This window comes from Xiphophorus hellerii, chromosome 12 (assembly GCF_003331165.1).
Source record: "Xiphophorus hellerii strain 12219 chromosome 12, Xiphophorus_hellerii-4.1, whole genome shotgun sequence".
Classification (NCBI taxonomy): domain Eukaryota; kingdom Metazoa; phylum Chordata; class Actinopteri; order Cyprinodontiformes; family Poeciliidae; genus Xiphophorus; species Xiphophorus hellerii.
In genome coordinates this window covers 3,556,549-3,569,280 of record NC_045683.1, presented here as the reverse complement: position 1 = coordinate 3,569,280, position 12,732 = coordinate 3,556,549, and the positions used below count along the sequence as shown (strand labels likewise).

Genomic DNA, 12,732 nt, shown 5'->3' with positions numbered 1-12,732 from the left:
ACCAAAACATTGGTTAGGATTTTGTGTTTTTTGCAGTGTGTGTTTCCGTCTGCCGCGTTTTTGCAGACGTTTTGCAGTGTTTTCTCTCACCCAGGTGGTTCTGCCAGCTCTTCAGGGCCGGTTCCTCCAGAGCGGGCCGGGCCGTGCTGATGTCCACGTGTCCTCTGTCGTTGCAGGGCAGAGACACTTTGAAGATGTCCTCCAGCATCTGCCGCTTGCTGTGCATCAGCTCCGTCCAGACGCGGTTCACGGCCTTCAGCAGCAGCTGTCGTCCTGCACAGGAGGAACAATTTTTATTTCTAATGCGACAAAACCATGAAAGAAACTTCAGATCAATTAAAAAACTTTTGTGCGTCTTCATTAGATCTTTTTAAAAGGAGAAATCTCTCCATCGGAGTTCTGTATCTCACCCTCGCTGACGTCATGGCTGTGCGTCGAGTCGGTTTCGTTCTCCGCCGGCATCATGACGTGCCAGGTGGTCATCCTGGCCTCCGCCTCCAGACCGAAACCCTCCACGCTGCTGCAGACAGGGAGGAAAAGTTTAATGCAGAACTACTCTGTAAATAAATTTATACTCTAAATACATTCTACAAAGTCATAGTTCTGATATTAAAACCAGAATTCTGAGAAAAAAGGTCAAATTTCTGAATTTAAAATGAGCTTTTTGAACAGAAAAACGTGTTTCAGATCAAATTTAGTCACGCCAATGTGTTGCATCTTTAAATATTTGAAAGGTGCTGCATTAGCATTATTCACATAAATATGTTCAACAATCTTTGCTCCACATACAGACTTAAACACATCAGAGAACGTCCTATGTTAATTTTTTCCCCAAAACAACAACCAATAAATAAAAAATAAAAAAACCTCCTGGTATTTTTTGCAGGTGTGGGTTTCCGTACCTCCCGCTGTGCAGGCAGATGAAGCAGTGAGCCAGACAGGCCACAAAGTCCTGGTCGTGGTTTCCGGGCCCCAGCACCAGATTGCGGTTGACGGTCAGGACCCGCAAGGCGTCCAGCAGCGCCACCTGCTGGGCCACCGTCTTGTGGGGTCGACAGAGCTGGTAAAGCACGGTCCGGTTCAGGCAGTGGTAGATGGTGTCGAGAGAGAGACCCTGGGACCGCCTCTTGGACTGGAACCAGAGGAAAAACGTGTTATAATCCTGCGGTCAGAATGGGAGTAAAGTTGCAGAAAGAAGATTGGTTTGTACTTTGATTACCCAACAACCCAGTTAGAGTTTAACTGTGAACACATTCTTGTTATATGAATACTAAAATATTTTTTTGACTGCTACCATGTTAAATTTATAAAATTCAGATGCGCTTTATGGCTTCTTGGGTCAGTTTCTCTAAATAATCTCCTAATCTTATCCACTGCACAGCAATCCAAAAGTTATGCTCTATTTTTATCTTTTTCTCAACTTAAAACTTTTTTCCATGTCCATAAGATGTAGGTCTGCTACTAACGATTATTTTAGTAATTGTTTTTTTGATTGATTATTCTAACAGGTATTCAAGATTAAAAATGAGCACATTCTGCAGATTTTTTATTTAATAATTAAGTCTATGTCTGCATTTATTTTTTGTAGTGAATTTCTGAATTAATTGACAATATTATTAAATCCAACAAATTTTTCAGTCCTAACTAGATGTAAACTATATATCTATATATATAGGGAGCTTTACATCTATAAATATAGAAACTAAAATCCCCAACCGCCTGACAAAGTGCCCCTAAATGCTTCAGCATTAATGTAATTTTGCTCATTTCAAGGTAAAATTGGCAGATATGGTTCCCATCTCCATGCATGCTGCTCCTCTAATCACATTCTGCAGATGGACTGGCTCCTTTAACTGGAAAAAAGATTCAATTATTCAGCTCAGGCAGCTCACAAGCCCGGGTCCGTATAAAACGTTGTAACATTATAGAAGTAATAATTTATTTAAAACGGAGCAGATTTTGGCTGTACCTGTCCAATCAGCTGCACGATGAAGTCCACCACCAGCTTGGAGTCCTTGTTGAACATTCCCTGCCACAGCTTGTCCACGACTCTCTGGGTGAAGTAGAAGACGTTGTTGACCAGGATCTGATAACTGCCGCCGGTGCTGAGCGGCAGCGAGGCGTCTTCACCTGGACGGAGACGCACAGAAGAGCATACCTGTCAAGTCTCCCGTTTTGGTCGGAAAACAATATTTCTTTTACCCCTTTTTCCCCGCCGTCCTCCCGTATTAGTATTTTCCTGTAAATTTCCGTTGCATAAACATTTTAAATAAGAATTTCTGTGCCTCTCCAAACTAAATTGGGTCACTAGGTTTGTGAGAACTGCCACAGCAGTAGACTGGGAGGCCGTTATCGAGAAGTGGTGGTCGGCCAAATACTGATCGGGTGATATTGGGCATATCACCCGATATCGGCCCTGTGAGATGAGACACTTCAGCCTGCCTCAGTGTCTCATCGAGTTATTCTGAATGTCCTTCTGAGGAACAGATTGGTTTCCCCCACACTAGCAGATGTTTCTAAAGTTATGTTATGTGTTTTGTTCAGTGTGTTAAGAAAAAGTATTTTTGCAAAGCATGTTCATTTTTCTAAGGTTAATTATTTAAGTTAAGGTTTGCAGATTATTTTGTTTCTTAAAGTAAAACCAAGATTTAAGTTCTGAAGTCCTTAAACATAACAATTTAGTAAATTGTTAACATTGAGTACAAGCTGAGTCTGCTGTAATTCACACTATGCCATCATAATAATCAGATTTTTTATATAATCAGTGTTTCATTGATATTAAAGCTCTATTGGAGAAAATGTGGTACAAGATATTACAGATTTGGATGTTATGAAAAGGTTTATTTGAAGACACTCTAATGTATGAACATTTTAAAGGACATGTTTCAGTTACTGGACACTGAAATATAGGAATTGGATCTCAGGGAAATAATTGTTTAAAATAAAGAGATGCAAACTGGATGACAAATGCTACACATTGTGCTAATTGCTGCTGTGCCTTTTCTGTATTTTCAGACTTATCATGTTTTACCAAATCTGGGACTATAACCTAATACACTTCCTGGCATTATTAACTTAAAACAAGCTCTTATATCTGAAAAGCTGAAAAGTTACTTGTAAGTTAGTTTAGTCAGATTTCAAGTGTAATAAGACATTTGCACCAGAAATACTTGGTACAATTTTGTGAATGAAGGATTCACTGGAGCAGAAGCCGCTGTGTGGTTCTAGAAAGTGTAATTTGCTGCTTGTGGTCCATCTATAAAGCCTCATAAAGAGCTGAGGAATTCTCAGCGCCGCCTTACGTCCCTCTGGAGCTGCTTGCTAATTGAATTGTGTTGATTTCCTATAATTAAATCCCTGAGCTGAGAGCATAAAGCTGTGATTGGGAGATAAATTAACAGAATGCCTTCTTTTCCTCACTCTAAATGTTGACTGGTTAAAATCTGCTGACAACTGGACTTTGCACTGCAAAAACACAAAATCTTACCAAGTATTTTTGGTGTAGCTTCTAGTGGAAATACATAAGTACATTTGAAATAAGACAAAGATAACTTACAAGTAGCTTTATTTTAAAAAGTACTACTTCCATTGGCAGATAAATTCACTTATAATAATGTATTTCCCCATGTTATAAGTGAATTTATCAGCCACTGACTGTAGTAGTTATTTAAATCAATATTAAGGAATTATTTACTTAAAACAAGCTCCTATTTATTGCAGAAAAGTTACTTGCAAGTTAAGTTTCATCTTATTTAAAATGCACTTGAAATTAGACCAAAATTACTTGGTGAGATTTTGTGTTGTTGCAGTGTGGGAAGTGTTCCAGACTTTGCTCTGACCTAGAAGGACGTCTGCAGCCAGAAGATGCTCCATGACGCCGTCCAGGATGCTGGACTGAAACTCCTTCTGCTGGGTTCTGGTGGAGCGATCCGGGGAGGCCTGCAGTTTAAAACACAAACAGGATCAGAAGAAGATCCAAACTTATAACCGGAGGTCATTATCGGATGTGTAGACAGCTCCCGGTACCTCCAGCAGCATGTCTATGATGGGCGTCTGCTTGCTGGCGGGGGTCATGCACATGTTGTCCATGATCAGGACCCTCATGAAGTCGAAGACATATTTTTTGGCGGGGTGGTTCGTCAGGGAGGTTTTGGAGCCCACGTTGCAGTATTCAGACTGGCTGCGGTTCATACCGGTGTCCCCGGCGAAGGCCTTGAACTCTTCGGCGGGAGAACCGGCTTCGTCGTCCAAATCGCTCACCTGAAGGTGAAAAAAAGTAACACAATTGGTCTATTCAGCTGTATTGCGATAAAAAATATAACTCATTAAACCAGTTCTTAATTTCACCTGTTTTTTGACATTTTAAGATGCAACTTTTTCAAAACAAACATAGACAAATAACTTAAAATTGAATACTGTTGATACAAAAATGAAAAATAATAATAATTCATTAAAAGAACAAACAAAACCAGCTTAACATCAAAATCACAGTGGACCAACTGTTATGCCTTGGGGAACCCCACAGTTTAAAGAAGCCTTTAACATATTACCTTTTCTTAACCCCTTTTTTCTGATACTTCAAGAAACATCAAAATATTTCGAAACTGCTGGTTTAAAAACGCCTCAACGAGAGAACTGAATCTTTGAATTTCCAAGACGGATCATCTGATTGTCTCAAGAACACAATTTAAAGCCATCAGCAAAAGAAAAACTACTAGTAAAAAGAAACAACAAATAACGTACATTGAAAACTTCAAGTGGAAAAATAATTTTAAAAAAACAAACAAAAACAGTTTAGGGGAGTGCATAAGACCAAAATAACAGTGAGCCAAGTATTACCCTGTGGAACCCCACAGATTAAAGAAGACTTCAATACTTAAATATGTTTTTAGTGAGAAACTTTAAGAATCACTGAGAAATCTTGAAGCTGCAGCTCAAAGAGAGACACAAATCTTTTAATCTCCCAGATGGATCATCTGATTACTTAAAGAACATGATTTCAAACCTTCAGTAAAAGAGAAACTCCTAATTCAGTCAAGTCATGTTTCTCTCACTGTGTGTCTCTCTGTGCAGAGCTCCACACACTCACCATCTCGGAGTACGGCCTGATGTTAAAGGGGAAGACCGTGGCCGCCAGGGCGCAGAGGAACTCCGGGCTGTGCCACATCGGGGCGAGGTCGGCCACGTTGTGGTAAAGGTACCTAAAGAACTGCATGAGGGTAACCGGGTACTCCCGGAGCCAGGAGCCTTCCTCCTCAGACTGCCAGGGCTGCAGGGAAACGCGTCAAATATTAAATATCCACTCAAGCCTCAGCAGCTGTCACTTCAAATATTAAATCTGTCCATTCAGAAAAACAAGGGAAGAAATAAAGATGGTAGAGTCATTTCTGCCGTTTTATTAAGAACCTTAAGAGAATTCAGGCAGATTTAAAGCTTTTAAATGTTTTTTAAAGAGGACAGAACGAAGAAATTTAAATGTTTACCAGGATGAGTTGGGAAAAGTACAAATTGCCCTCAACTATAAACTGAATTGGGAACATTAATCCCAAAAGTGTCATAATTTCAAGAACAAACAACATTGATTGAAAATGTTTTTGCCTTTTTTTTTGGTAAATTCAAGTTTTCTGGCCAGGACAAATTATGCATCATGACATTTACTTAGTAGTAATATGATTGATGTTTAACTTGTGTCGATTTCCTTCTTTCCTTAAAACTGATTAAAAATGTGATTTCTGACCAGATTGAGCATGCTGCGCAGCATGGCCAGCAGCAGGAAGGCGGCTTCGTTGCAAACGCTGTGGATGGAGCCGACCACCGCCCCACTGGAGGCCGGCATCCCGAAGATGAACGTCCAGATGGAATCCAGGTCAAACTGAGAGTGAAAACACACAAACCGGCTTAAATTAGACTCAAACTGACACACTTAATTTAAAAAAAGCATTAAGGGTATATCCTACATAGGGACAAATTGACCCTGATTTCATTAATTTAGGTGAAATTTGTCGCAATATTTAGAGAATTTTCAGGCCAAAAATCAGAATTTGGAGGTCAGGTTTTTTAAAAACAGCAAAGATTGCTGTTAGTGCTTTCCTAATTATAACAATTATTCTAGTTTTAGCTAACGGGTAACCATCAGCCTGCCACTTTTCAAGACAGATAACTTGCAACTGAACATTGTTGGTACAAAAACAGCAAAAAAGTGCTCAAAACAACCCAGTTCTCAATTACAAAATATCAAAAATAACACAAGGGATTTTTTAAAAATTATTGTTGTGTATTTTTTTATTACTATTTATTACTATTTGTTCTTCTTGATTGCAATGTCATGTGATGCTTCTGGTTTTTAGCAAGAAACATAATTTTGATTCCTCGTATGTCTTCTATGGCAATAACTTTGACAAAATAGCAGCTTTTTTTTTTTTTTTACAGAAAAACGTTTTTATATAAGAAGAAAACTAGTCAAGCTAGGAATGCTAACGAATGATTATCTTTCCCTAGAAAGGCTAGTTCATTTGAATATTTTTAATAGTACTCATCAGAGTAAAGTAAAAGAAAATGGGCATACTAACATGTACCTGCAGGCTGTCTGGCAACTCAGTGACAGGCTGCTGCAGGAAAAGAGCCATAAGCAGGAAGTAGAGCTCAGGAACATTCGTGTGTTTGGGCAGCAGCGTCTGCAGAACAGGGAAACCTGGGAAATGGCAGGCGTCCTTGTTGATCTCTCGCACTGTGGACCGTCCACCGGCACTGCGGCCGACGTTGAAGCCTAGAGATGAAGGTGGGGGAGCAGAACGAGGAGTGAATAAAGCTGGGAGGCTGATGCACCTGCAGGGAGATCTAAACTGGACTTCTGCACCTGGTTTGGGGTTCAGAGGAGCTAAAATATTTCGGCTAGAACTCCAAATCAGAACGAAACTAAGGGGTTCCTTTCAGCACACATTCGGTATAAGTGGGAAGTTCTGAAAGCAGAACCAATGGTTCTCAACCTGTGAATCACTCAGTTGATTTAGTTTGTATTCTCAGGTATTTAAAGGGGCAGTATCATGTAAAAGCGACTTTTCTGAGCTTTACATTATGTTATGATGTTATTTCCTAATAAAAACAAACATGGAATGTTGCTTTGATTCTTTCATGCATGACTGAGAAATCCTTTAATCTCCATGGCAACCATTCAGCTGCTAAACGCCTGGGTGGACCTAGCCCCGCCTTCGAGGACGAAGCTCCTCCTTCAAGCAGCAGCTTTCAATCTTACGAGCTTGCAACTCACAGAGCAACTCCCCCACTTGGCTCCTGCAGACTAGCCACGAGCAATTAGCAAACACCTGATGGAACTGCGCATCTACTTAACTATTTCTAAGAGTAGCCCTGGTAAAAACGTTACCAAATACAGCATAGGGCTAATAGAGGAAGATGACTTCCTGAAGGCAGAGCTTCAGAAAGAGCATAAGCTTCTTAAAGAGACAGAGGCCCAATTTAAAGATGTTAAATTACAATGTCAAATTTATTTTAAGTAATATTTGATATATATAGCATTTTTATAACAACTGAAAGTAACATAGTTAATTGACTGTGTTGTAAAGCGGCACTCTGTGCATGGAAATCACGTAACACTGCCCCTTTAAAGTATTTTGGGAGGGTTTCTGAAACTAGGATAGGTTGAAAACCACTGAGCTCAGGAGGAATTATGATTTCTGCAGCGGGGGGGAACAGGAAGGCGAATAACAAGAGAACGAACCCTTGGCTGTGCGGCGCACAAACTGAGCAGCTTTCTGTTTACTGAACGAAGGCCAGCTCCGACGGAAAGCGTTGGCAGAGTGCGGAGAGTCGTCTGCTGAGCCATGTTACAACATACAGGGTTTTACGCTAGACATCAAACCTCTGCCTGTTCATGTTCATGCAACAAAATCACCTAACTTTAACTAAACTGAGGTTTGGATCTGCGTCGGAAGTTTGATTCGTGCGGTGAAACGGCGCTTTGCGCTCACCCAGGACCGTGCCGATCTTATTGGTCAGGACGGAGTCGGTGTGGTCCAGCCAGCCGCCTCCACTCAAGCCCTCCCTGAACCGGTTCAGGATGGGCTGGTTGGACAGCAGCACCACCAGGATCCGCAGCGCCACTGTCACCGTGGTCGAGTGCAGATGCTCCTCCATGAACATCAGCAGCCAATCGAAGCCCAGCGTTCGCACAAACTCCTCGCACGCCCTGCAGAAGCAAAGAGAGTTAAATAAACCATAAAGAACAAACCTCTGTGTTTCTTGGACAAGTTGTTCAATCAATCAGTAGTGTTTATTTGTGTAGCATATTTCAAGGCAGTTCAAAGTGTTTTACATGAAAAAACAGAAAACTACAAAGTAATAAAAAAACATCAGTCAGCAATAAAGAAAACCGGTAAAGATTACATGATGCCATCATCAAAACATCTAATATGTTGGTCCATATTTCATGTTTTATGGCTCAAAAACATCTTTAGACAAACAAAAAGTTGTTGCACACTGCAAAATTTTACCAAGTAATTTTTGTCTACTTTCTAGTGCAAATATCTTAGTCCACCTGAAATTAGACAAAACTAATTTACATGTAACTTTCCAGCAAGATAAAGGAGCTTGTTTTAAGTCAATAATTAATTAATATTGATTTAAAAAGTACTGGTTACATTGGCAGATTGTGTCCGATTGATCATTTATAGCAAAGGATGAAAAATACTTTAACCAGAAAATACAGCCTTTTCTGGTTAACATCATTACAACATAGGGTTGATTTTTTCCAATTAACTGTTTAATAATTGCATAACCAAAGGTGCTTAATAGAAGATTTTTTGTGCAAAATTTGAATCAGGCGAAGCTAAAACGATGCCACTTGAAGTTCTAGGTAGAAAATATTAACAGACAAAGATCTCTTTTTATCTTAAATAGACAATGTATAAATTTTTAGGATAGTTTTGGCTTAATTAATGTTTTGGAATGTTACATTGTTTCAGCACATTGCCTTTTTTTGAGTCTGTATACTCTAGCTTATGATTATACGACTATAATCGATTCATTAATTGTTACAGCCATAATTTATTTGTTGCAATGTATGTTCTTTCCCTTCATGCAGATTCAGGAGGAAAATGGAGTCTTACTGGACGTTAACTGTGCATTTCTCCTTCGTAGTGAAAAGAAGCTTAAGCAAATTGTCCAAAAGTCGATTCCTCAGCAAGATCAGACTGGCTGACAGGAGGCCGCCGAAATCGTCGTCGTTACCTGCAAACAGAACAACGTTTCCAGAAGTCACATCCAAAGGTTCTTAATTTATTTCCAGACCATTCATTACAGAAATGCTGCAGGGAAGAAATTCAATAATAATCACCTCCATCAATCTTCTCCTCGTTGTTGATTTCCATGACAACAAACTTCTCACACACAGCAAAAGTGGGGAGAGTCGAGGAGATGAACTGGCCAAACCTGGGAGGCAGAAAAACAAACTTTCTGTTTCTCATTCTTTTCTAGTAACTTTTCTAGTAACATTCTTTTCACATTCTACATATTTTAAAAGAACTGATGTGTAAATTAAGGAAGCTGATCTAATGTGAACAAATCTACACACAATTTTGTGGGGTAAAAAATGAGATCATGAAAAATCATTTGAATTTGTTTTCCAGCGTGATTGTGATGTATTTTCAGATAAACTCAACGGTAACAAAGCAAATCTGCTGCAGGGGAACTGATGAAGCTACTTGGTTAAATACGTAGAAAGCATAAAGCCTGAAACTCATATTTTTGCTTCGGATCCTTTCAAAAACACTTATAACTGATTTCAATAGTTCAAAGACCAACTATACTTTACTATCCATTAATACGCACTGTGGAAACCGTATAAGCACTACTGCAGAAGCTAACATCTAGCTTACAGCCAATCAGGAACAGTGTGTGTGTGTGTGGGCGTGTGTGTGTGTTCACCTGAGCAGGTCGTATGGGTTGGGGAAGCCTTGCAGCAGCAGGCTGAGGACGTTGCTGATGGCCGCCACCGTTGGCTGCGACAGCGACGTGTCGCGCAGCGTCAGCAGCAACCTGGGGATCAGCTGAAACTCCCGCAGCAGTTTAGCGTTTTTTGCTGCTTCACTGTTTGAGCAAAACAAAGTTTATTTTATTTTCACACAAGAAAGCAAACAAACAACAAAAAAAAGTTAAAAGCAGAATTTTATTTTAAGAGATTTTTTAAAATGCTTGATTCTTGCCTGGACTCTGTCAGCAGCTCATTAAAATGCTCAAAGAGAGACAGGTGGAGTTCGTAGGGGGCATGAAGCCAAACCTGAGGGGCAGAAAGACAACACTGTAAAACCTAGTTACTTCTCCATACTTACTCCTTACTTAAAAAAATAGATGTGAGCTCTATTTAATTTTTAGTGAGCGTAAATTAAGTTAACTTAATGAATCTGAGTAGGTTGTAATTACCTAGTTATTTTTTACATTAAAAAAATAAGCATTTTGTATTAAAAGCTTTTTTATACAATGTTTTCTATTAAAAAAATCTTGTATGAGACAATTTTTGTATATTTTTTATACAAAGAAAATGTTGCATAATCTATTTATACAAAAAAATTCAGCTTTTTTGTATTAAACATGGTTTAGTTAGTTGCTAATGCAGGTGGCACATGAGTTTGAATTAACCAAGTAAATTCTTTTGACATTTTTACCGCAAAGACCCTCCATTTATTTAAATCAAGTGCTTATTATAGCTACGTAAAAAAATTATAATAAATCCATTTAATTTATTCAACTAAAGTCAACATTGTAATTTACTAACACCCCCCCGCCCCCCAAAAAGTCACTGGACTTAATTTAATAGTGACCAAACCTTGACCAAAGTCATATTATATTCACTCATTTTTAAGAAAAATGAAATACAATATTACAATTTTTGCCATGTCTGTTACCATAAACGTTTGCCACCCTACAATCAGAAGAGTAAAACATTTCAGTGTAAGAATTAAGAGTTAAAAGCTCATCAAAGCAAATCTTCTCACCTCAAAGTCACACAGTAAGTCCTGAAAAGCAGTGGAGTTGGGAATGATGGAGGTTTCATGGCCGCTGTCCACCGTTCCCACCAGAGAGAAGGTGAGGTGGAGGATGTGGCTGTTGAGCAGCGAGCGCTTCTTCTTTAGCAGCATAGCTAGCAGCTAAAAGGGAGAAAACTAAATGAATCCACTCTTTAAATTTGTTCTTTAAGTTGAAAGAAGTCTGTGTCTTCACCGTCTGATGGATTCCAATCAAAAATGCTGCAATAGCAATGACATACCAGGTGGGGGCGACATATTTCACAACAAAAATTCAAAAGAAGAAAATGAGCCCGGCTAAAGCAAGGCATGGCTAAGATTATTCTAAGATCTCTACTAAAGCTAACGTTAAGCAACATTACTAACACTTTAGGTAACTTTTGTAACCCGGTTAGCAGAGTAGCTCGAGTTAGCATCGAACAGCACCTATTAGTCACTATAGCTAGTGATGTGCACCCAAAGGGAGCCTGTTGCATTAACCAATAAACTAATGAATCAAATGATAAATTAAAATAAGCTTGATAATTTCCATTTGCAGGATTTATGGTTTTTCTCTCTTCCTACCAAATACTGGGTGATAAAATCTTGAGTCTCAACTAGACGCTTTTTTGAAGGACATTTTTGTTTACAAAGACCCTGCGAACTATTTTATTTGTTAGTTTGGTTGTTTTGTTTATTTACTTTTAATATCTAAAATGTCTTCCAGTTGCAGTGTTAAATGTTTACTAGAAATTAAAGCAATACTATCATCAGTTATCACAATAACTTCTCGGACAATTTATCATCCAGAAAAATTTGCTATCGTGACAGACAACAAATTTTGGTTACCATTACTGTGCATTGAATTGTGTCAATGAAACCAGACTGTTCCGATGCTGGACGAGCAGAGTCGCAAAAATGGTCAGAGTGCAATTATTTCTTACCTGAATTACATAAAATAGGACTTAAATTAAAGCTTCATAGGTAAAATATGATTTTTGTCAGTTCTGTAATGCAAAAGAGGACTAACCACATTTCTCTTTTGCATAAATCCCACTCTAGGAGACATAATTTTTTAAATACTTCATGAAATATTTTATCCTATTTCATGCCTGTCATGAATTAGTCCAGTTTTTGTCATTTATTGAACTTTAGGAAATTACAGCGGCTGCATTTTGCCACAGCAGAGGTAAAAAAGTCAACTCTAAATCACTCCAATTATTTATTTTAACAGCCGTTGCCGTGGCAAGTGACTGACAACACCTCTGCCAGCCAAAAGTTTGTGTGTGTCAGGAATCCAAATTAGAATTTTTGTAATTCCAAAATAGGATGCGAATCAAGAATTCAATAAAACGAAAAAACAGAATTTAAAAAAAATTCACACCATAAACTTTGCGTGAAGACTGTAGATGCAAACGTAGGATAAATCTTCATTTGTAAAATTTTTGACCTTGTCCGTAATTCTGTTACTGTGACTGATAATCGCTGGTTGAGGCATCAGGTGACCCACCTGGTAGCCATTGATGCGCTCCATCTCCTTACTGGCCAGAGGGTTGCTCTTCACAACACACACCAACGCTTTGACAGCCGCATAGAGCCCCTCCACATCTGACGCCATGGCAACCAGGCCCAGGATGGCCGCGGCGCCGCCAACGTACTGCAGGTTGGTGGCGACAGGTTTGGGAACGAACGTACGGACACCTGAAAGGGTAAGAAA

The 12,732-nt window shown here is 39.2% G+C and overlaps 1 protein-coding gene across 6 annotated transcripts in view; it reads right to left on the bottom strand.

Moving 5' to 3' along the window:
- Positions 1–12,732, bottom strand: part of wdfy3 (WD repeat and FYVE domain containing 3) — a 103,485-nt gene that overhangs the window by 26,766 nt on the left and 63,987 nt on the right. For 5 of the 6 annotated variants that reach the window (XM_032577855.1, XM_032577852.1, XM_032577851.1 and 2 more), the window contains 16 exons: positions 12,526–12,716; positions 11,007–11,159; positions 10,218–10,291; positions 9,940–10,101; positions 9,350–9,444; positions 9,123–9,243; positions 7,986–8,203; positions 6,570–6,766; positions 5,738–5,872; positions 5,090–5,269; positions 4,027–4,260; positions 3,840–3,939; positions 1,970–2,130; positions 903–1,132; positions 411–520; positions 91–273 (listed from right to left, as the gene is read on the bottom strand). In XM_032577855.1, the coding sequence (XP_032433746.1) occupies positions 91–273; positions 411–520; positions 903–1,132; positions 1,970–2,130; positions 3,840–3,939; positions 4,027–4,260; positions 5,090–5,269; positions 5,738–5,872; positions 6,570–6,766; positions 7,986–8,203; positions 9,123–9,243; positions 9,350–9,444; positions 9,940–10,101; positions 10,218–10,291; positions 11,007–11,159; positions 12,526–12,716 (2,544 nt within the window). The remainder of the gene's footprint in view (positions 1–90; positions 274–410; positions 521–902; positions 1,133–1,969; positions 2,131–3,839; positions 3,940–4,026; positions 4,261–5,089; positions 5,270–5,737; positions 5,873–6,569; positions 6,767–7,985; positions 8,204–9,122; positions 9,244–9,349; positions 9,445–9,939; positions 10,102–10,217; positions 10,292–11,006; positions 11,160–12,525; positions 12,717–12,732) is intronic. The other variant, XM_032577854.1, reaches the window with a different exon arrangement.